Below are 23,990 nucleotides of genomic sequence, written 5' to 3'. Positions count from 1 at the left end.
CGTCTTTACGGTGCCGAACGGGCAAAGAAGTGTTTCTCAAACAAAAAATTAAAAAGAAAATGTAACCGGCTTTAGCGGAGCGAAATGGTATAGGATACTTTCAATACATTTCCCAGCTTGCTGTGCGTTGCATTTTCCTTACATTTGCCCCATCGTACCCCATCCGGGGGAATTGCTCATTTTCTGTAAATTAACAACATTAAAGAAACATCACCCAGGGACCCGGGAAGAAATCGTACCGAAGTGGTATGCTAGCTTTTCCAGCCTTCCATTTCCCAGTACCGCTGCCCTTGTTGGTGGTTCGGAAAAAGCGCTGGAAAATCTGTTTTTATTCTGCTTCGTAATAGAGAAGAAGGAAAAAAACACACACTCACTCAGCCGCCGTAACACGGGGATAAAGAGAACCAAAAACAAGACTAACGAAACGAAGAGCACTCGACGATAGAGGATGTACCGGTGTGCTGTGCTAGCCTGCAGGTAGGAAAAGCATTTGGAAAAGCAATAGCAAAACAAAAGAATGAAACAAAAAAAGAAGGAAAAGGAAAAACGCAACTACATTACCGGTATTCGAAACACTGGGTAAAAAAGAGAAAAGAAACATCCTACGCCCCTCGTGTTTTGTGTGCCAGCCGGAGGATGAAAACACATTTTCCAATTAAATATTATAATCTAAATTGTAATTCTATCCAATCTGTGGGGCTGGTGAGGGGAAGGGTGGTTTGAATGAGGGAACGGGGGAGAGGGATAGCTAAGTGAAAAGCGAGAGGACATGAAAATGGTTGCAGAGAAAGAAAATAAAAAAAACGTACCGAACTGATGTAAAAATAAAGGCATAATACACACGCGGTTTTGTTTTCATAACAAAAGCCACTTTATCCTTCGTCCGGTTCGAGCGCTTGAGGGTGAAATAAGTAGAAAATATGGTTAGGCTGAGGCAGAAAAGTCTACCAAAACCAAGGAAACCCAGCTGGGCAAGCTTCTTAAACTTCGTTTTGTTGGCAACTCACCAACATTTGGCAACATTTTATTACTGCGATAGCATGGTAAGCTCGTGATTTTGCCACTCCATTTGTCACGGTCGTACAGACACTTCCCGCCCGTAGAAGGATACGTTTGAGGGTACAGCACAAGAGGCATAAAAAAAACAGAGCTGGGTAAATTAATTTAATCATAGCTTTAAAAATCTGTGCCCACCACCGCTTGGCCATCACCCAGGGCTGGGACACCCTGTGTAACGCGAAAACAAAACAAATATTTGCACGCAAACAAAAGTACACTCTACCTGAGCCGGAAGTGGTAGGATGCATGGTGGCAAGAGTTTTTTTATTTTTTATTCTGTGTTCCCGTATCGTTTCGGACTGAGGAAAGGAAATCCAAGAGAGAGAGAAAGAGCAGTATAATAATTCAGGCAGATAAAAGCCACCTAACCGGAGTTTTCCAACGATTTTCCACAACAGCGAAAGGTGCGAATCTGGTGGAGCCAAGCCGTGGTGGGTTGTGAGAAATAGATGAGATAAGAGAGTTGACAGCCGCCAGCCGCCTGATGACGGGCTAATGGGATAGGATAAGACCAGCCGAAAGGCGAAAATGGAACGCAATGGAAACGGGAACGGGAAAATGTGAAAAATGATTTTAAAAGTTAACGCTACAAAAAAAAGAGCATCCACACGTCGGTACGCAAGCCAGCAGACCGAAGAATGCAAGTGCCACTCATACTTCCGAAGCCGCCCAAGCCGCTACTCATGGACGCAACTTGCCTTGTTCGCCCATTCATCCATTTGTATTTCCAAGCGACGAGTGGGGTTTTGTGTTTTCCTTTACATTTTGTAAATGCCACACAAAGGCGGGTGGATGGACCGAACAGGTAAACCATATTACGGATGCGGAAGTGTGAGTTGTCTATTTTACCCCTTCCAACCGGAGGCAATTTATGCTGTCTTCACGGATGGTTGTGAGCTGGACGGTGTGCTGCCGATCCCTTTTGCGGAATGCATTCTGATTCACTATTAAGGTGAATCGTCCTGCGGCACCGGCAGGCGTATTAACGCTACAATGTGAGAATTGTGCTACCTTCCTGTAACGGTTGTACCCAACCTCAACGTTGTTCAAAGCGCAACGTATTCCAACCTCAAAGACGAAACAAATTACATTGAAAATATTGATCCGGAGGTTTTTCACAACGGGTTTCCTGTTTTTTTATTTTATACATTAAATGTCCAAAACCCACAACGAATCGGATCATCACGACAGCCAGGGTCCGAAATGTATTCGCTCTACCCACCGAAGCGTAGCGCTAGTGTATCATGTTGCCGGAAGTGGATAAATTTTTGTGAAACAGCACCAGAAACCACCGGAAAAAGCTCTCCGGCCAAGAACACCGACCGTTGGGGAATTGTTGTACACAAACAATAGCACACACGAACACCGGTGACACACCGAAGAAGTATTGTTGGAAGGAACCCATGCTCACATTACCATAAATTCGACCATAAAGACGCACCGGGACACAGTTGGCAATGGTTCCGGGTAAAACACCCCTAGCACGATGGCACCGGATGGCGCAGTTCCGGAATTTATGCCCAAACAGTGCAGAGAGACCGCCGTAGAAGGGGGGGAAGGGGGAGAGAAGTGGACGTAGACCGGGGTCCCGGTTGGATCCTTTGCTTGAAGTTGGCTTTCTTGATGCCACCGAATCCACTGTACACTATCGATACATGACATTCGACCTGGTATGACCACGGCATTGAAGCTACCCGACCGGCAAACCGATGTCATACGAAAACACGACCAGGGAAATGAGGGTTAGAGGGTTTCAGGGGATAAAGACTCCGGTACCATTCATACTGGTCAATTGCCAAACCGGAGTTCCCAAAACCGAACCCCAGATCACACACACACATACACAGAGGACCGGTGTGAAGCGTTGACAATGCGACATTCGAGCATCCACACACGCCAAGCATCGGAAGTATCGCATTAAATTGAGACAAATAAATTACACCCCCGTTTGAATTCCCCCCCTCACCGGTTTTACGGTGTGTGTGTGTGTATTTTCCTCCCCCTGAAATGATGTTGTCCATGATTGGAACCTAACTCTCGGTGTAATGGAATCAAAGACCATACCAACGCGTACAAGTATCCTCGTGTACCGAAATCTTCCGAAACGTTCCCATTGTTAGTTGGCTTCTCGGCTGCTCGTGTAATATGGCTGCAGGGTGATGATCGGGGAGAACGAAAGCGATAACCGCAAATCCGTCCGTTCCAGTGTGCATTGGAACTTGCCCCGTCGCTCGAGACCAGCTGGGCAGCGGTTTTTCGTTATAGAAAAGCAACCATTTCCACACAACACAACGACTCATCATCAGGTCTGTTTGCCGTGAGCGGTCTGTTTACTGGCCTGAATTGTTCGTTCCACTTCTCACATCTCCGACACACACACACACACGCACACACCGGAACTCCGTTGGTTTACTCCTTTGGCGCAAAAGTTTGCCGAGTGCTCGATACATGCGTCTTGATTTGTGAACTCTGGACGAGGTTTCCGATTAAGAATTGAATTGCACCGAGAACAAAAGAAAACTGCACTGCGAACTGTGCGGGGGTATTATGAACGGTACGAGATTGCTAAGCGGTTTTTGGGGGGAGATTAGTGTCGAAACGATAGCATTGGATGTGCTGGCCGTGATTGCCGATCACAGATCGATGTGATTGTGTGTGTGGGGTGAAACAGGAAAACGAGTTTCTTCTCCAAGAAGTACGAGTCGTTTTATTGTTGATACCTGTTTCAAGCTTGGAAATAATTCGATTAATACTTTGAGGTATGTGGAAGGAACCCTACAACAGCGATAGTTTATGGATGTCGACTTAGTCGACATTGTAGTCTGGATGGAGTTACTACATGTCTGGAGTGATAAATTAAAACTACTATCAAGAGGGAAAAATATATTGCGAAGAGTTAATTGTTAATTTAAGAAAAATGCAAATGCAAGAATTTCCTCTTTTTTATCAAATACTGAGAACTGTCACGCTTATCAACACATACTTTTTCGAAGTTTTTTTTGTGAAAATACTTTCTTTGGCATCACTCGGTGCTTATCATCATGGAAAATTCCACAAACCCGTGTCGAAGTGCAGAAAGGAAAATAAACGCCACGTGATTATCTTGGGCAACGCATCTAAACCCCGTCCATTCCATGCTGGCCCAACCAATCACGATAAGTACGATCCTTACCTGTCGGCGCCAGCTGGATAAATATGTTATGCTAGCAACAGGACAGAAAAGACAACCCCGAACGCAAACACTTACCCTCTTCTTCTCGCTACACTCTTAATTAGAACCGTCACTACCCGTTTAGTTCTAATTGACTCACACCCTTACAAAGTCGAAGCAGTGCACACAGCTGGATACTAACCGATGTCGTTGACAAATGACAAACACAACATTTGTAATCCGGTTTCGTAGCGGCAAACGGGACCTGGAAGGTCACTGTAATTACTGTCACCGTCCATGATGAACGTTCATTGTAATGAGGAACTGTTTTTTTTTTCCTTTTTGCTGAATCGTGTTTCTTTTCCATCTCTTGCAGGTATGGTGAATGGTGCGGGAAAATAACCCCCCCCCCCCCCCCCCCCCCCCGTCCCCCGGTGCAGCAGCTTATCGGGAGGAAGTGAATGGTTTAAATTGGAACATTTCATCATAAGTACCGGCAAGATACCATATGTCCTGATATGGGTGACTTTAATATCGATATCCACTTACAACTACTTTAGTCTGGTGCTGTTGCCGCGCTCATCTCGGGCTGATGCTTATCCAACCTTGAGCAGCAACGGAAAGCAATCAGCGAAATGATACGACGGTTTTATCATAAAGCAGGCTTGAGAAAGCACCCATTACCACCCCATGTTGGAAGGTAGATTGCATAACGCATGTTGCCATATCGTACCGTTACCGCATCGCAGTGTCGCTTAGTGGTTTCGGTGGCGAACGGTTCTCCTGCACGGTTGGCTACCGTAACGTAATCGGGCGCACTCTCGGTAACGTGAACATGATCGAAACATTCAAATTAATAGATTATTAAATTGATATAAATTCCTCGCACCACATCGTCTTCTGCACGCGTTCTCCCCCCACCTCTCGTTGGGTAGGCCGCCCGACCGATATATCGGTGGGAAAACGTATCAGCGAACGATCCGCCATCGTCCTACCACCCGCAAAGTGTGGCTCACGTCTGTTAGAAGCTGCAGTTTAGCGAGACGAGAATGCTGCGATGGTGCGAGAAGCGCGGTCCATCGCGTTATCGATCGGGCGGCAAAATAAGATACTTATCAAACGACCGCACCGGGGATGCACACGTCTTTCAGGCTGGTGGAGCAACTAACCACGACCCCGAAGGGAAATTGTCTATTGACTTTCGATGCTATCGGCGGTACCGGGACGCTCCGGCACACGGGGGAAACGGATAAATAAGGGCCCTCGGAGATGATTAATCGATACGCGGTGTGCAATTAACCGGCGTCGTTTGTAGGTTTTTAATAAACTAGAAACCGTTTTTCCTACTCTCGGCAAAAAAGGGTAGTAGTGATGCCCGAAGGAGGGAGAGAACTCAGAGATGATGATGCACTGTACCCGGTTCTTGCTTCGGTCTTCTTGAGTCCGGATGCGTAATGCGTAACAATGAATGGGATGCTCTAACGGTAAACACACACCGTTTGGAGTTCCGCAGGGAGTTCAAGATAAATGATGGCATCCACCCTTGTTATAGTGAGCGAAAATGCAACTTAAGCCGCGTTGTGCACTGCACTTCACCGGGAAGGGAAGAGTTTAACGAACGATTGAATGATGATGATGGCCTGCATTGCACGTAACGCTTGATGAATCTTTGCTGCTCGAAGGTGGAGCGGGATTGAAGCACACTATAAGTTCAAGGAAAGCATATTTTACCGTAATTATCATGTTGCAACGGGTAGAGGGAACCGCAAGGCAAATTGAACATTTCTTGGGAACCGAGCGACATTTGCAGCGAATTCGGTGTCGAGCGCCATTCGGTTTTTTTTTCTCGGCGGACGGAGACACTAAACTAACGTGACATGCGTCAAATTAGTCACCGGGCTACTGCTGCATTTGGTCCTGGAACGCTTGCCCATATAACTTTACCTCCGTTCTTCGTTCCCCGATGTGCGACAGTCGTTCGTGGTCATACACACCCGCGCAGTACTCCATTTCCATTGCCCTTATGTGGTGGAGTCGAATTGCAGTCACGATTAATTTTTCAACACGTTCATACCCAGCCCGTCCCAATACTGTCCAGCAGTGAGGTTGGTGAGGGAAGCAAAAAAAACACGCCCCCCTCCACCCCCCACATTTCCAATGCAATTGCAGCAAGAATGGAATATCTCAATTGATATTAGCGTGTGCTTTTTTCTACCAAGGGTAAATGTACATAAATTTATCATGTCGCCGATGGGAACTCGTGCAGACACTTGGGTACCCGACTACCAGTCTTTACTCAGATGGCTAATCAATAGGGCGGCACGATCTGTTAGTAAATGCTCCTTTTTTTTTGTTGATATCCAAAGTTTGCACTCTTACTGTTTACAGTGCGGGTTCGAGTTCTGGTCCATGCGGTACCATTGTCGAATCCTTGGCAATTACGCTCCCCCGAAATGGAACTCGTGAATTATTAATGAGTTCACTCAGGCAATCATGATTGGGCCTCGCCTTTGATCTCCTCCTCCTCTACACTCCACCCTCCGCTCTTCCGTTCACTCCTCAACACAGCACAGTAGTCAAGCAGTCAAGTCAACCGAAGCATATTGCTTTGCCACCCCAACAACCCTTACTGTGATGATAATTTTATCACATTACACGATCATTTCACCACGACAAAGTGAGCATTGCAAAAAAAAAAGAGGAACCGCCCGCTCGACCCTTACTCGAACCATTGTGATAAACGACCATTGTATTTGAGTAAATATTGTCAATTTTCGCTCGCAGCCCCGGCGATGTGATTTATCGATCGTATTAAATAAAGATAGCCCGCTCAGCGCGGCTGCAAATGTGGTTCGATTTATATGATACGAATGCGATTCGTTACTCGCCTACGTTCCGGTTCGCTTCCTTAAAGCCCTCTCGCCCTCAGTCGTACTTTAACTTAATCGAGTGAATCGAAAGCGAGAAAAAAAAACAGAAGGCGCACACCGCTCGCTGTGTTGCCATACAAAAGCTCTCTAGGACTGTTACACGGCTGTACTAGGGCGCCCCGGGAAACACGGCTCCATAAATCAAGCGCGGAAGTACAGTACCAATACCGCCGTGTGCCAATTGATGTACTCTCGCCCATCTGCCCCTTCCGTGACTGTCCCTACCCGCGTCCAGGCCCGGGTGCGCTACAACAACTGCAGCTGGGGTTTCGGTGTGGCGTCCGAATGCAACGAGCGCAAACGAGTCCAGCAAAGCCGTATTCCGGTGGTGGTGTGAATCGAACGACCGATGTAAACGATTCCATTAAAAGAGCGTAGAGGGAAGCAAACCAATGCAAAAAATGCAAGCAATCCTATTAAAAAGTGGTAAATAAAGAAGATTACCAGTGCGCGATACAACGCGATGCACAATGACCATAATTATGTCGATGCTGGGCCAGAAGCCGTGGATTTGTGCTCGTGGGAGGCACGATTGTTTGGCTTTGGATGGGAACCTTGTTCAACCTGCGACAGTGGGCACGAGAGGAGGCCAAGAAAGGACTGAACTGTTGCAGAAGGAAACGTTCGCAACATAAAAACATATCGGCTGAGATGCATGGTGCGCGTTGAAAAGTGCATCGTGCCGTTTAGGTACGGTCACACTGTACTATCGCTTTCCTTCGTGCGGTTATGAATGGGTTTTAATTAAAACTTATCGAAAGCCTGAAGTGAATCATCAAGCCCCAAGGAGATGTATGCGATGGGTGGTTGCTAGTCAATTTTTCATCACCGTACGATCATTAATGTCACATAAAACGATCATAGGTGCGGTTGTTTTTCTTCATGCATTTCCCGCCACTGCCCCGTTACAGTGGAGCAACCAAAAAAGGGTGAAATGTGTTTTGTTTCTCTTTCATTTAATATCCGGCCACCTTATAACACCATTATTGCCCAAGCCACAATCGTAAGTTGTTGTGCAGAAATTTATGAAAATTACTTTGATAAAAATCTGCCAATTAATGCAAACCAATGAGTAAAAGCTCGTGCAAATCGGTGGATGGTTTTTAATTTGAATTCCGCATCCGCTGCACATGAGTTTCAAGGAACTCGAGCTCGGTTAATGTTACATTGTTTTTATATGTTTTGCTTTGTTTTCGTGGAATGCTTCATTGCTGAATGACGTTGCCACTTGCTGGTTTCAACGTTTCATCGGGAAAGCTGCTACAAAAATGTCAATAAGGCAACGTAACGTTTCACTGTCCGGTCGCGCTAGTTTTAATTAATGTAATTTATGGTGGTGTCTATTTATGGTTGGTCGAGTGGCCACTTGCTAGCACTGTGCTGTGTGAGGGGTTAAAGTTTTTGCTTTACAACGGTTCCTCTTACGCCAAGCGGTCGTGAAAAAGTTCCATCCTTGCAAGATTACCGGTGTTAGACGAATGATAACCGGATCTCAGTTACCACCCGGTATTGTTATCAAGTGTCCCTTTCCGGGATGCAGTCGTGGTAGGCGTTGCTTATGGATGGTTTGTGTTGATGTTTTGCTATAGTACACTTTTCTGTCTTGTTCAGTCAATGTGGTGATAGATTTAAGCTGAACTTCTCCGATAATCGTCCTGGGAGCGGCTGTTTGCTGTTCAATCCGTATTGAAAAAGGAGATGAGAATTTGCGATAGTATAGTGCAGAAACTTGCTCCCAGCGAGAAGTTTCTTCATGGTATTCAAACGTATTATTATAACAAAAATAAATGTAATTTATACACTAAAATAAATTTAAGCTACCTAGCTAGAAGCAGCTTACTGACCCAACATCTAGGACCAGTTTACCGAAAACAATCTTTTGAAAAGCGACTTTCGTGAAGCGAATTGCCTACATTTAGGCTCATTCGCGAGCAACGCTCTGTCTATCTCAGTTTGTAAAAGTAGTTTGTTCTGTATGCAATGCAGGCAACACGGTTGGTTTATTTAAAATTTTCGTCTACAAGTGGATTACTTCCCCCGCTTGGTAGCGCGAGATGTCTTGGCTGCACGCCCCTAAAGGTATGCAATTTATTTAGGAGATTAGGAGAGAACTGAGAGTTCTCCTGAAACCTTTTCTTTCCTTGTCACGTTGAGCAGTGTGGTAAAGCAGTGTGTAAGAACCTCCAATGGCATGCGAACTGTGTTATTCAAATGATATTATCAAAACCATCATTTCACATCCATTTGCTTCACGTCGTAAAACGATCCACTCCACAGCAAAACATCGATTGATTCCGTTTTTCCCCACCGGCGCTGGTCCAAAAGCTGCTTATCAAATGAAGCCATTTTTATGGTAATTAAATTCATTGCAAAACCAATGTTATTTATTCGCATACACATATACCATACAGTTTCCTCTCAGCACATCGTTTAATGTGCTCATTGAACAGGAAGCGGGTGTGTGTGTGTGGAGCTTTTTAAAATAGGTCACATAAATAAATGACGTGACGGGAATGGGCAATAAAAAGTGGTGATTCGAATCCATTTTACCCCACCTACACCAACGGGATGGTTAAATGGCGAAATCGATCATTGTTTATTTGATTTGGTTCGCCATTTTATTATTGTTTCTTTGGTTTTGACAAATGGGACCAGTATGCACGTATCGGCACGAATGCTAACACCTTCAACCAAAACGGAGCCTGTTTTGGCAGGTGTTGAGTTGGATCGTTCGACGGTTCGCGGTTACTTCGCACACATTCCTTAACGTTTCGTTCGATGCAACCGGAGTTGCAACTGCTCCCCGGCCCGCAAGACGCCCGAACCGTTTGAGCGAAGAAATCCATTCCACATGGCATGTCAGTGAAGCTGACAGGTCTGTCGGTGTTTAGCCGAAGCGATCAATTAGCGTCGATGAAAGGGTAAAATCAGCGACACCGTCTCGATACCCCGATGCCGTACGCCGCAAAACGGGCGGCACTCGATTGGCTTGGGTGTTTTGAGCGAGTGAGTGGTTTGCTAAGCTTTTGGTGGTCGATCGGCATCGGAGGCGTACTACGGCTGCGACACGGCACGGCCATTGAGCCCGACCCAAGACGATTGCGGTGTGAGCCTGTGTGATTAATGCTTAATTTCCCCCGCGTCCGGCCCGCCGTCACAAACGATTCGCAAAGTGTACATTACGCCATTTTTCTCCCATCGGATGGGCGCATAAGGTGATCGTACGACCGATCGGGTCCGCTGACGGGTTTTAATGAGCTTTTTTTACTCTTCGCAATTGAATTAAGAATCATTAGCCTGGTGGTGGCGTATGAGTGCGACCTATGTCACGGGCCTGAAATGGAAAATCACCGATCGTCTGAGCATTTTGGTGGGTGGGATGGAATTTAATCCATCCCAAAGTAGCTCCCACCCAAGGTGTCGGGCCGGAAACGCCAGGTTGATTGAGTTTGCAGTTGTCCCAATGGTCTTTTCTTGCCGTTTGTGCCTCACCCAACGACAGTACGCACCGGAGCCGGGGGAACATTGATTAATGACAGGCATTGTGGCGGATTCCGACCATTACGGACGAAGCAGATTATTGTACCGATTGGCTTTTTGCAGTTCAATTGAAGCGAAGGGGCACATAATTAAGTCAAATATGGTAGGGAGGGAAGGGGAGGGGGGAGGGGGGGGGGAGGCTGGGAGGGTTCAGACACAATCGGTGGGTAAGCAAATTACGTCCTCTTCCCGCCAGGGGTCCGTCCTGAGAAATTGGCCACATCAAGGTCATCGTTTGGGCCAAGGACACATCATCTGCCCAGTGCCTTTCGTCTATATAGCTCCACTCCACTCCCCCCCGATCCTTGAATTGACAGTTGCCATTGGCGAACAAATTATAATTCAGCGTGCATTCCCACTGCTAATGAAGCACAGAGAGGGAAGAAATAAAATGCTAGCTCAATCCCATTTCCTTCTCAACTGCCCCGAAAAGATTTCCCTGGCAGCAAACACGCGTCATGGTTCGAAGGTCGATGCTGCTAGTCCCACGAGTGTAATAGCCCAAGCTCATTGGTCACTTTAATGATCGTCGTCGGCTGAATGCGTCGTCCTTGCAGGAAATCCAGTGCCCGGGCTTGCACCGGGGTTTGCGTGATTGATGCGTTTATACAAATTATGTTTCCGCTCCTTTTCGGTCGCAACCGTGCGTCTCCGGACAGCTTTTCGAAGCGACACGATGCTCCGATTTGCCGATTCGCGACGGTACGCGATGATTGCGCCTGAGCGGTATGCAATCGGCACAGTGCTCGCTTCGCTGCTATAACTAATCGTGTGCAATGAGGTGCATGATTGTGGGTATTTATCTTTCACTTTTGGGGTCTCATCGGTCGGTGTCATCGTGCATATTCGACACCGAGACACACCGAGGCATCGTGGACCAGCAGTTTCAAAAATGATGTATAAGAAACGACTTCATTAGCGTGCGTGAGAACCAATGCTGACGGGCGTGCTGAAAAGACCCGCGGCTTAGCGGAAGATGGTACGCTTCGGAATGGACATCGTGATTGGGGCCTTTACATTGTTCTGCCTTTTCCCCGACTAACTACCGTACCGTAAGCTCGCATCACTTGGGAAAATGCCATTCAATGCAAAGTAGCGTCAACAAATTAGATAAAATGTTTACCTTTGTGGAGCATTTATAATTATTTTTCGCCGCGTGACGCGACAGCCCGGAACCCATGATCGGGTTCCGCGGGCACTCGTTTGTAAGGAAGCGGAACTCCAAACCCCGGAATAAACAAGCTGGGTTTTTTTGTGGCTTTTGTTTGAATGTTTATGGCATTGAATAAAACATGACCTCACCTCGAGGTTGCGAACTTCTCACGCATAATCCGTGACCACAGTTGGTGTCGGTGCAACGGAAAGCAAGCAGGAGAAGAGTGTGGGAGAGAGAGGAGTTGTTAAGCTGATATCTCTATTATTAATGAATTGTAATAAGGTTCTTAAAAGACGCCCCCTCCGGCAACCGATTCCGGCCGAAGCACTTGGCGAGAACAATGAACCGGCTGACAAAATGGTAGAACATTTTATATACTGCACACCATTTTGCTGCATAGATTCTGGACCTCCCCCCCTATCCCCTCTCCCTTACCCAAGCTTCCCAAAAGGTGTGCATTGGTGTGTTTCCTTTATTCTGGTGCTCAAAAACTGATTTCCTGTTTTTTTTTTGCTACTCATTTTCTCGTCCAAAAAACCTTCCACCTCCCGCCCAGTTTTAATTCCCATTAAACTCGCACAAAACGAACCAGTAAAACCCTAACGTCAAAAGACAGCCAAAGGGCACCCAATCCAGCCGGAAAATGGAGCACAAAAGTTCACTTAAGCAGATGATGACAGAGTCTTGACGGAGGTTCCCGCCGTCCCGGACCGCATGCGAGATCCTGGCGATTGCGCCGGAGGGCAGGGAGTGAATGGAAGGGAGGGGGGGGGGGGGGGATAGATGAACAGAAAGTCACCATTTCATTTCCAAACCACCTGTTAACGGTGAGCTTTCCACCGGGATATGGTGTGTGGTGAGTGGGCAATGCTGCGGATGGAGCATCAGGCTCTCACATTTCGCTTCGTTTCCCTTTTGCTGCTTCATCGAGAAAATTTCGGTCACAGACGGAGCTCGTTCGCTGCTGGGAAAACGTCACGTTTTCAATTATCTGTACGATCTTTGGCGAAGATTAAATGACACATCAAAGCGATGAACGGTTTCGACGGTTTACTGGGACAGTGTAGCTCGGTAGAAATAGTTCATTTGCAGCTGAGGAAGTGCATTCGCTCTGTTGGATTGATTTTTTTTCCTAACCTTTGCTGTTTCGGAAAAATCAATCACAATAAAGTGTTGCAATTGTACGGCCAGTGAGAACTTAGCAAATTAACGTAATATCTACAGCAAGGCAGAATATATGTGTACAGCAGGTCGTGTACGGGAATTTAGAGCCCACCAAGTTTTGATTTATTTACCCTTGGGTCAACAGTCACTGCGAAGGTTGCGGACGCGAAGCAACCGATTAGTTCCGACAGGGACAGTAATCGATTGTGACCCGGGTGCACCCGCTGGCACAAAAAAGGGATGATCGATGAATCGCGTTGCATCCATCACTTACAACATTGCGCGCACCGCTCAACAGATGCCGAAACCGGTGCAAACGGTGCGCACTCCACCAATTTCAACCCGGTGCAACGGGAAGACGTGCAAGACACTATTGTTACCGGGCAGAATACCGTGCTGCACGGGACGTAATTTAAATCCCATCAATATTAATGCAAGGCCACCGGGTGCAGTCAGTTTGTCTGCAACCGATCGGCAACTGAAAAGCCTCCGCTCGCAACGGGATTCACTGCAAGCGGGCGGGACCGTCTTATCAATGCCTGGCCTATGTATGAGCATGTCTGCAGCGCGTCTACAGCGGGTGCATATTAATGATCTGCCCTTCGGGAAGTACCAGCAGCATTTCACCGTGTTTGTGCTGTGGTTCGGCATCATTTGTCGTGGGTTTGGTAGAACAATAAGCATGCCTATGCTAGCGGCAATTTGTCGTATGACAAGCACCGAACGGTGCGCTGCCAATATTACGTACCGAATGTTTCATAAATGTAATGCACAATGTAACGCTAATCAATGCCAATGGAATGTTTATGAAAGCGACATCTGTTAGAACATGGATGTGATTAAACAATTCTTCTTCGAAAAGTTCCATGAAACACACGAAACGCTGTGTTACAATGCGTGCAGCGAAGCGTGATTTCAAACTGTGTGCAATGTTTAATTCTATTGCGCTTACGCCGGGAAAGCCCTCCATAATTCTACACACTTGTGGACGAAACTACACAGCCAAACGAAGGGAAAATGAGTAAAGAAACCACTGTTTACTCTTCGCACGAGCTAAGATAAATTGAAGAAACTGTTCAAACCACTGCTCGTACGAGCTATTCTTTGACGTTCGCAAGAGGAGATTTTCTATTGCATGAAGCTCTTTAAACTCGGTTCGGAGCGATCGAATCAAATGTACACTAAAGCGACCATAAAGTCACTTTAGTCCTAAAACAATTATTCTTTGTTTGTTTGTTTGTTTTTAATTTAATACCAAACCGAAAGTTATCGAAGTGTACAAAGAAACTTTTAAATTTCATTTGTATTGAACGAGTGGTTTGTTCGTGCCGCTGGTCGCATTTTTGGATATATATACAATTAGAGAAATTTGTGGCGTAACATGCATAACTCCATTAGAGAATTGTAAAAATTATTTACTTAAGAAACAAGTTTGAGTTGCTACTAATGGAGTGATACAAAGCAAAAATTGTAAATTAATTAATTGTCCCAGTCTTAGTCCGCCTTCGAGTCCTAAGTCAATCTTATTGTCAGTCGTATCGGGTAAAGTACAAACACTGATCGTTAGAGTGTTACCGTACCATTTGAAGGTGCCAAGTATTCCAGACGTACGAGATTCCACCCTCTTCCTTCACCCCACCACACATTCCCAAGTTCTGGATGAAAATGCAAAACGAACTCTCTCCTATTCTGTGCAGCCTCTATCGTGACTCGATCCGTTTGGTGGCGGTGAAAAATGAGTGCACAATAAGTCTTGAAATAAGATTAACGACATCATAAACCAACGACTCGCGGGCACACGGGACGCACGCACAGCTACCGAGCGGTGGAAAACAAGCCGAACGTGCACCAAGCCGCCAGCATCCGTCAGCCAACGTGTAACCGTCGTTGCCGGCGAGAATATCTGGAGCGCTTTTCACTGGCCAAGATCCTTTCTCACTTTCGTCCGATCTCGTTGGCTTTGGACGAGGTGCAGAAAAGTTAATTTGCACTGATAACGGAAAAGTTGTGCTGCGGAGCGTGTGCCAGCGCGTAGCAACACGAGCAACACCACTGTTCCACTGAATGTACTATCGAATCGTAAAATTTTCGCATAATCAAAATGGAGAGTACACTTGAAAACGAGCCACTGGTTCACACTGCCAAAGAGTACCCTAATGAGGTTCTTGTACAGCAGAGTGTGTTATCTCATTAGCAAGCGAATTATGCTGCCGGAGAACCTTTCGGTCCTTAATTTGTTTTTTTTTTTTTTTTTTTACTCACAAAAATTAATAAAAGAATCACGCACAACTGACCCGCTATTCAAATAAAGCTTCGAAGCACGTCGCCACGTCGCGTGTGTGGCGTGTGTAGATGCATCTCAGCGTTAACGAGCCACTCGGGGCATACACTAGCCAACAAATGCAAATTCCCACCAACATGAATCCTATCACCGCTCGAGCAGACAATTTATCATTCCTTATTGCCCGTACAGCTTTGTACGACGTTCGAGTGCTTCGCTGACTCACGGTGCGCTGAGCGGACGAACGGTTTGAAGAGGACTTACCGCGCAGCAGGAAGTCCTAGTTCTCACCGTACGCGCGCGCTCGTATTGTGCCAATAGCACCATCACTCTTGCCAGATTGGCATGCGATAGTGCACGGTTTTGCTTGGGCGCAATAAGATTCCTATTTGTAGCGGATACTTCCAGGCGCGGCTTGCGCTATACCGTGCCCGGGCTTGTGTATGTTCCGCATCATGGTGCCAATTGGCAGGTATCGTACATCGGTCAATGGGCATTACACCCGTACCGGGCACCTGCGTACGTCCTGAAGCTGTCAGAATGCGTGGGTCTGCAGCGTGACGCTGCAAATCGTTCCAATGGTTCTTTAATGACAGCTACGGTAGAATGGGCCCCGCACTGGGGGCTTGTTTTGTTGTTGTTGCTGTACTATGTCGAGGAAAAAGAATTCCTCGCGATGGAAGAATACGAAAAGAAAACGGCATCGCAAGCGAATCAGGAAGTATAAATCAAAGAAACCTACCCGAGTTATGTCCGTTTCTTTTTTGCCGTTGAAACACACTTTACCATCGATCATCGTGTTGGAAGGGGCAGTGCATACAAGCGTTGTTGCATGCGTTGCAGCCTGTCAGTCCTGCATGGCTGTGTCACGCGGTGCAACCCTTATTATGGAGCTCATTTCCGGGGAAAACACAACGCGAACGCTCACTTGCCCCGAAAGTGCTCCGGGTACAATCAAATTAGTGCCCTAAATACGCGTACGCCAACATTCGACAACATTGCCTAGCGAAAATTGGTATCCAAAAACCGTGGACCACCAGTACCGGTCACTCCTCGTTGATATTAATCGAAGCTGATATTAATTGAACTTTTGCATTGTTTTGCAATTTCAAAATCACCGCGCACCCCTCCTGGAGGTCAATAATCATTCCACAAAACAATCAACGTCCCCAAAAATGGAGGCTGGAACCTTTTTGTTTATGTTATATTTTCCAAAAAAAAAGGACTGCTGACGTATTCGAATCCTTTATGACGACGTCAACGGGTAGCCAACATTTATCATCATAACAATGCCACCGGAACCATTATCCAACAAACAAACGGTACGGGCCCGCTGTACGCAACGTAAACAGCAGAGCCACCGTAAGCCAACGCTGCAATGATGAAACGCAAATAATCCGGTCCGGGTTAGTGATGGGTCCGTGTGCCGGCCAACGTTTGGGGGAGTGTTTGCGAAATGAACTCCAATTTCACAATACGCAACAACGCGCTGCACGCGGCCTGTGGGGAAGGAATCCTAGAATGACATTACAGCATCCTGATCCCGTTGCGAATGGCAGGGCATGTGGCCCGTCCGCTCAACAAATCATTAATTTCTGACTTACAGCGGCCGAGTTTCCGGGAATCGCGTCCCGGTCGCCTGTCGGGGATTTTGATTGTTAAATATTTATTTTTCATCTTTCCCTCTCCATTGCATGTGGTCAACTCGCGGCAGGACGATTTACCCGGCCAAGCCCTGCTGGATGTGGTTTTTGCCCGCCTGAACCTGATAGAGACTGCCTACTTCGGGATCCGGTACATCGATCAGGACAATCAGACGGTAAGTAGATGCGGTTTGGGGAGTTACAGCTGAGTGACGTACATCCTTCCGTGCTTCCCCTGTTCTGACGCGTCCTGGCGCACTTTCTTCTCTCGTTACTGGTTTTTAGCATTGGTTGGATCCGGGTGCCAGACTTTCGCGCCAGTTGAAAGCTGGAAAAGTGCCGTACGATCTGTACTTCGGTGTCAAGTTCTACGCCTGCGATCCTTGCAAGCTTGTCGAAGAAATTACGAGGTAAGTGTACGATCCGTCGACCTAACGGTCAACACCGTAGGCCCCCGATAGAAGGCAATAAATATTGGAATTAATTATTCAACCCACCTTCAATGGTGTTGCCCCCTGCCAGGTATCAGCTGTATTTGCAGGTGAAGCAGGACATTCTTCAAGGACGATTGCCCGTTTCGTTCGAGCTTGCCGCTGAGCTGGGAGCGTATGTCATACAGGGTACGCAGTGAAACTTATGTCCAACCAGCTTGAGCTTACAATAAGGCCTCCTTTCCTTCTGTTTCCTTTCTTGCAGCCGAGCTCGGTAACTATGATCCACGCAAACATCCGCCCGGGTACGTGTCCGAGTTCCGGTTGCTCAACAACCAAACGAAGGAAATCGAAAGCCGCATCCATGAGCTACACATCCAGCTGGAAGGAATGTCTCCGTCGCAGGCCGAGTTTAACTATCTGGACAAAGTCAAATGGCATGACATGTACGGTGTCGATCTGCATCCGGTGCTGGTATGTGCGATGGATGGATATCCTCTGCTTTATTATTATGTACCCACCCGTCCAAACGTTAATCCTTACGAATGTATCGCTCTCTTCCATCACAACCGCGTAGGGTGAAGACAGTGTGGAATATTTTCTCGGCCTAACGCCGGGTGGAATTGTGGTGCTGCGTAACAAAACAACCGTCGCACACTACTACTGGCCTCGGATAGCGAAGGTCTACTACAAAGGACGATACTTTATGCTTCGCGTCTGTGATAAAAACGTTAGTATTGATGAAATGGTGGCACTTAGAATCAGAAGTGTTTTATGCATATTTTTTTTTCTCACCCATTCTACCCAGAATGAAGTTAGTACTTACGGTTTCGAGACACCAAAAAAGAGCGCCTGCAAGCATCTGTGGAAATGTTGCGTCGAGCACCATTCGTTCTTTCGCCTGGTGCGGGTTGCGCCGATGCAGGCCACCGGTACACTTGCCAGCAAGTACAGGTACATACCGCGTTGAATCCCGTTTTCCACTCGGCAACACTTCACAGAACCGACCGATAGCTAAGCGTCGTGTACATTTTCGCTCGCTTTCCAGTGCCCGTTCGGAGCGTCAGTCGATGAAGGACCTGTCGACGCAACAGCGAGTTCCGCCCGCGTTCACCAGGACACCGTCCCGCCGACAGCCGCGACGCGTGATAAACGAACCACCGCCCGAGGACAAGATGTTCGATGCACCGAAATACATTCAGCAGGAAATCAAATCCATTTCAATACCTCAACCGGCACAGTCGTAAGTTTTCCCCGCTCGCATTCTATTTTCCACGCATTTTGACACATCTCATCTCATGCTGTTTCTTTCTTGCCCTTTCTCACCGCGCACTCCAACATTTCCTGCACTCCCATGCGCCATTTTGTCGTTTGTTTCGTGTGTGCGTGTGTTTGATTTGTTGCGCGATGCATTTCGCGCGTTGCAGCTTTGAGAGCCCTTATCGTTCTACTTGCAGCATACCTGCCGCATTGAATGGTGGTGGTAGTAAAGCGCAGGGCCCTGCCCCACCGGACTCCCCGCGCAGTACCCGCAGTGCGCCCTGGATGCGGTCGCAGCAGCGTGGTTTGTTTGGGATTAACTCGAGCCCCAAGTCGGTACGGTCCGCATCAACGCGTATGAGTGCACCGGCCAATAATAGCCGGATGCGATCCAGCTCCGTGGAGAGCCACTCGTCGAACGAATCGCGGTCGGGGCGTCGACGCCGCCACAGGAGTCGCCGGGTGTCGGACAACGAGAGTGAAATGAGTCGCGGTTCGGGACGCTCGGGACGTTCGCATAACTCGCATCGCAAGCATCGCCGGCATCGTTCGAAGAATCGGCGGAACCGTTCGGACACGGAGAGCCGTGATCGTAGCTACTCCGGGCACCGGCGATCGACGGACTCGATCGAGCTGGTCGATTCCGGCGAGCAGTGGTTGGAGGTACAGCGCAAACAGCACTCCGATGCCGTGCCGAAGGCGGCCGTCATCAAGAGCAGCCAGGTGATGAAGGGTACGCATCCCGATTCTGGCATTATACAGCACCATCATCGCAGCCGGCGACATCGCAAACACCGATCGCCGTCGGAAAAGATCTGGTCAAGCGAGTTGACGAAGCATCTGCAGTTCGATCTGGTCGATACGACCGGGATGACGGAGGATCAGCTGCGCGAGATACCGTACACGGTCGTGGAGACGAATCATGCCGCCAAAAAGCCGAACACACTGAAGGTGCACAAGACTAGTCATCAATCGTCGACCTCGTTATCGCACCATCATCACCATCACCAACCGCACCAGGCGAGCAATAATCGTATCGATCGGATACGGGACCCATACTCGAAGGGTGGCGACGGCAGTTTAGTGGAGAATGGCATCAACGGTGGTTCGATACGATCGGCTAGTACGATCAGTTCATCAAGGGACTACGACCGGAACTCGGGGCTTATAAGGTACGCTGGAATGCGAGTAGTTGCGACGAGCGGTGCACTGATCGATCTATTTCTCCACAGAATGATGTCTAGCATGAGTATGGGAGACTTCATTTCTCCCACTGGATCGAGTCTTAGTCCGTTGGACAGTTCGGGGTTGCGTGTGTCCCATGAGCACACTGATTCAGGGCTTGGCGCCGATCAAGACTATGCGTACTCATCAGAAAGGTAAGTAGATGCGATAGTGGTGCGATGGTTCTTAGTAAAACTATTACCTGATTATCTGTTCCGATGACAACGAATTCGCCACGTATATTGCAGATCCAGTGACAGTGCCAAGTACGGTACGAACAAATCTTCCGGAGCATCCGTGACGTCGGGCCACACGAAGTCCTCCTCGTCCAACACGATGAAACCACACCATCATACAGTGAGTAGTAGGAAACCTCCGCTCTGTCCGGGTCGTATCGGACCCTTGCAAACCAATCATCCGCCAGCTATAACTCAACAACCACAGTCACAGCAACAACAACAACCATCACAGCAACAGCAAACACATCTTCAGAGCAAATTTTCCTCGGTACCTGGTGTACATAGTGCCAACGGCAGTAACAGTCGCTTGATTAATACTAACAATACACACTATCAAAACAATCACTACACCTTCAGTCTAACCCGAAACCCTCACCAGAACCATCACCTTCAGCATCATCAGCAGCAACAGCCGCAACAGCATCATCAGTATCGGCACAATTTTACTAACAATCTTGGTGGTCGCGTTCATCCGGTCGGTGGTGTCGGTAGCATAGGCAGTGGGTTAAGCACTAGCACATACCTGGACACGGTGGCAACGCTGTCGTCATCCGCCGCACCCTACCACTACTACTTCGATGGGGCCGGTTTCCGGTCGAACGTTGGCCCGTCCGGTGCCGGTATCCATGCGCTGGGTGGATTGGGCCCGAGTACTGGCGGTACCCGCGGCACTAAGTCCGACATCGGTGTACCGATACGCCCGAAGCGGCACTATCAACACCACCATCATCATCAGCAGCAGCAGCAACAGGCACACCAGTACAACATCACCAGTGTGCACAATTTTAGCCGCTCATCCATTGTCACCGGCCCAGACCGGAAGCAGCGGAACCCGATGGCACAGTCGCCATCATTCAACAAGTCAATCGACTATCTGGAAAACTATAAGACTGGTGTGGAAAGACTTAACCAGGGCAGCAGTAGCTTAAATAATAACAATCCGGAAAGTTTCACCGGGCTGCTCGGTATGGGTATTACCGGCAGTCAGAATGTACTGAACAACAACAACAACACCCAACCGATGAGCAATGGACCGTGGGAGGTTATCAACGGTACCAAGGGTGATGGGGGCGATCATGTTGGTCCGCTGATTTGTTTCGATACGAACCGAAATCAGGATGGGACACGGTCGGACCTGGAACAAACCGTAACCAAACCGAGTGAGGGCAGTGTAAGTAGCAGAACTTTGTTTCGCTTGCATGTGTCGCTTGTCCTTAGCGTGACCTACCTATGCATGAAGAATGCGGTGAACCGAACCATTCGCCCTTTTTCACTCCGTACTGATTCGCAACGATTTCCATGTGTTTTGTTGTTCTTTCCTCCAGTTATTTTTGCACGAAAATCCCACTGTGTGTTACCCGTTTACCTTCTCAAGGTGTGGTGCTCGAGCACTTACAAAAGCCCCTAGAGTGTATGCAATCCTTTGTTGCATGCTTTTTTTTATTTGCTAGATCTTCGGTATTACTTGTTTTCAGTGCTTTTTTATCAATGTTTCCAGCTTTTTCCACCCATCACACCAAACTGCATGAAATATGACATCCTTAACACAAGAGCTAGTAGGAACATTTTCACTCAGCGTTACTTTTGCACCGGTTTTGTTCTAGTTTGGCTTTCCAGCGGGAAAGTTTCGCTTAGCTCCCTTGTTGCTGCTTGCAACGCAACAACATAGTAGGTGAAAACAAAACCGGCTGAGGGAGGTTCGAATGAATGAGTAAAAGCACGCAGGGCAAAACAAAAATAAGTTCTGCTCAACATCCAAACCCACCTCCCACTGATTGTGGAGTAGAAAATACACGGAAGCTTGACTGTACGGTAAAGCAAAGCATGTTTCCACATCCGGCCCCACTGAGTGCATTCGTTTCGTTCCTCCGCAACGCTGTTCCTCAGGTTCGACATGTTGCACTTATTATTGATCCTTTCCCGAGAGCTGTCCCACATCTTTACCCTACCTTTGTCGGCACTCCATGAACCGTTTGATGCATTTGATGCAATGCTTCAGCGAACAAAGGAAGCATTCGCATCGCTCTTCTGCTCTTTCGTTTCGAGCTACTAGCGATCCCGGTTTTTCAACTCGATCTCCCCCGTCATCAACTCGCACAACGCTCGTGCATGTGTGTGTGTGTGCTATGTAATGAGAACCTGGAAAACCCTGGCAATCAGAAAGGAATGTGGGCGGGAAAAATGAGCACAGAATTTGGATGCAACTTGTGTGCGGCTGTATTATCACGGTAGCGGACGCGTGGCTGGTCCCCAGAGGTTTGGGTTGGGTTGTGCATTTTTTCCACCGGTTCTTGGCTTTTCATAAGCATTCTTCAATGTTCCGGTTCCCTTTTCACTCCCTGCCCGTGCCCAGGTACAGCACGTGTTGCTTGCACGAACAGAACAAAGCATGACAGTGAAGGAGAACCCCCCGAACCCCGAACCGTGTCTGCCAACGGCGGGAGTGAAAGTTGTGTATGCATTTTTTTGTGTGTGTATTTTGTTCACTTCTTTCTAACTCCCGGCATCCCGACAAAATGGGTACGGTTACAGTTCGTTTGTTTTGTGGGATAAGTAAACGATGTAAAAGTTTTCCTTTTCCGTTTCACAGTTGCATTCCCCGTTGGACGTATTTTATTTTTTGTTAGAAAGCTTTTCGACTTTCCATGACTAAAATGCATGCAGCGTGTTCGTAGTTCTGGTAATATTGTAGGACACTCGTTCCAGAAAAAAAGCATTGTTTTTTTTTTCTTTTTCTCCTTTCGCTCCTTATGAAATTGCTTTTTTCTTTTGGAGTTCATCGAGGCGAAACCAATAACTGCCCTAGTTTGCTTGTGCAATTGTTTAGTTATTTTGGGTTTGCCATAAATTGGATCAGGCTAGGAGCAAAGTGCCCGATCGATTTGTTGGTTCCCTACATGTTTGGTGTTTTAAAAGCTTTATAAATAGTGCTGAAACAAATGGGACAAAGAGTGAACAGCGATTGCTACCGAATCATATCATTTTGGTTTGAAGGTTAAATATTTAATTTCCTTTTTTTACAAAGAAAAGGAAGTATATCCACTTAAAAAGTTGTACTATGTTGTAAACAAACTCCTCCAAAGCCAATTTAGCTACGTCAATTGCATAGCTGTAGGAGATTTGCGCTAAAAGCTTAATTGGGGAAAAAGCCTGAAAGTATGCAATTTGTAACACAAAACGCCAAACGGTTCTGTGTAGCGGAAAGCACAATTAGATTGTTATTTCCTTTTACCAGTAATTACCAACATTGGGGGTTAAATTCGATTACACTTATCTTAAACTAGTCTCCCTAGTTCTAATATCCTAGTTCTAACTTTTGCATGTCCATTCTCGTTCTCGTTGCATGTTTTTAATTGTCTGTGTGTGTGTATCAGTTGACAAATTTATTATTTCGTACTATTGTTGTTTGTGTTGTTAACTCTACCCCCACCAGGCCTGCACAATGTCCAATCGTCCTAACATTGCATGTCCCCTTTGTGTTGTCGTTTTTACATTCGGTTGGGCCTGTTTGCCGATCCGAAACAATCCGCCCGACAATTTGCGTCTAATAAAGCGTTTGCGCTTATTTTCTTTCCCTTCGTTCTGCGCCTGTGGCATCCACCAAACAAACAAACAAACACACACCAGAATGCCACCCGATCTGTTGGTTCGACCAGTGGCGAAAATGGAAATATGCAAGCCGAGGTGGGTACCAGCTCACCCACGGGCCAACAGCCGGCCAACAGTGGGGGCCCGGGTGCACAGGGTAGGCGTAACAGTCCGACCAAAGCCAGCACCGAATCGGTGCAGCTGACCAAACCCAGGTCCCAGGTCGGGTCCAGCCCGGCACGGTTCGGTCTCGGTAAGAACAGCAACCATCGTTCGTCCAGCTTAGAACTGATACTAACACCTATAATACAGAGCCGACGGTAA

General features: G+C 47.4%; 1 protein-coding gene across 1 annotated transcript in view; it reads left to right on the top strand.

Annotated features, from left to right (window-relative positions):
• LOC128718875 (homeobox protein 5) overlaps positions 1 to 23,990 on the top strand; it is a 55,395-nt gene extending 31,405 nt beyond the window's left edge. The window contains exons 2-12 of the mRNA XM_053812491.1: positions 16,996 to 17,100; positions 17,210 to 17,334; positions 17,447 to 17,544; positions 17,621 to 17,829; positions 17,933 to 18,085; positions 18,164 to 18,309; positions 18,404 to 18,598; positions 18,783 to 19,787; positions 19,848 to 19,994; positions 20,088 to 21,249; positions 23,706 to 23,990. Of these exons, the coding sequence (XP_053668466.1) occupies positions 16,996 to 17,100; positions 17,210 to 17,334; positions 17,447 to 17,544; positions 17,621 to 17,829; positions 17,933 to 18,085; positions 18,164 to 18,309; positions 18,404 to 18,598; positions 18,783 to 19,787; positions 19,848 to 19,994; positions 20,088 to 21,249; positions 23,706 to 23,990 (3,630 nt within the window). The remainder of the gene's footprint in view (positions 1 to 16,995; positions 17,101 to 17,209; positions 17,335 to 17,446; positions 17,545 to 17,620; positions 17,830 to 17,932; positions 18,086 to 18,163; positions 18,310 to 18,403; positions 18,599 to 18,782; positions 19,788 to 19,847; positions 19,995 to 20,087; positions 21,250 to 23,705) is intronic.

Source organism: Anopheles marshallii, chromosome 2 (assembly GCF_943734725.1).
Source record: "Anopheles marshallii chromosome 2, idAnoMarsDA_429_01, whole genome shotgun sequence".
NCBI lineage: Eukaryota > Metazoa > Arthropoda > Insecta > Diptera > Culicidae > Anopheles > Anopheles marshallii.
Note: the sequence above shows the minus strand (reverse complement) of the source record. Positions and strands in the feature narration are given on the sequence as shown.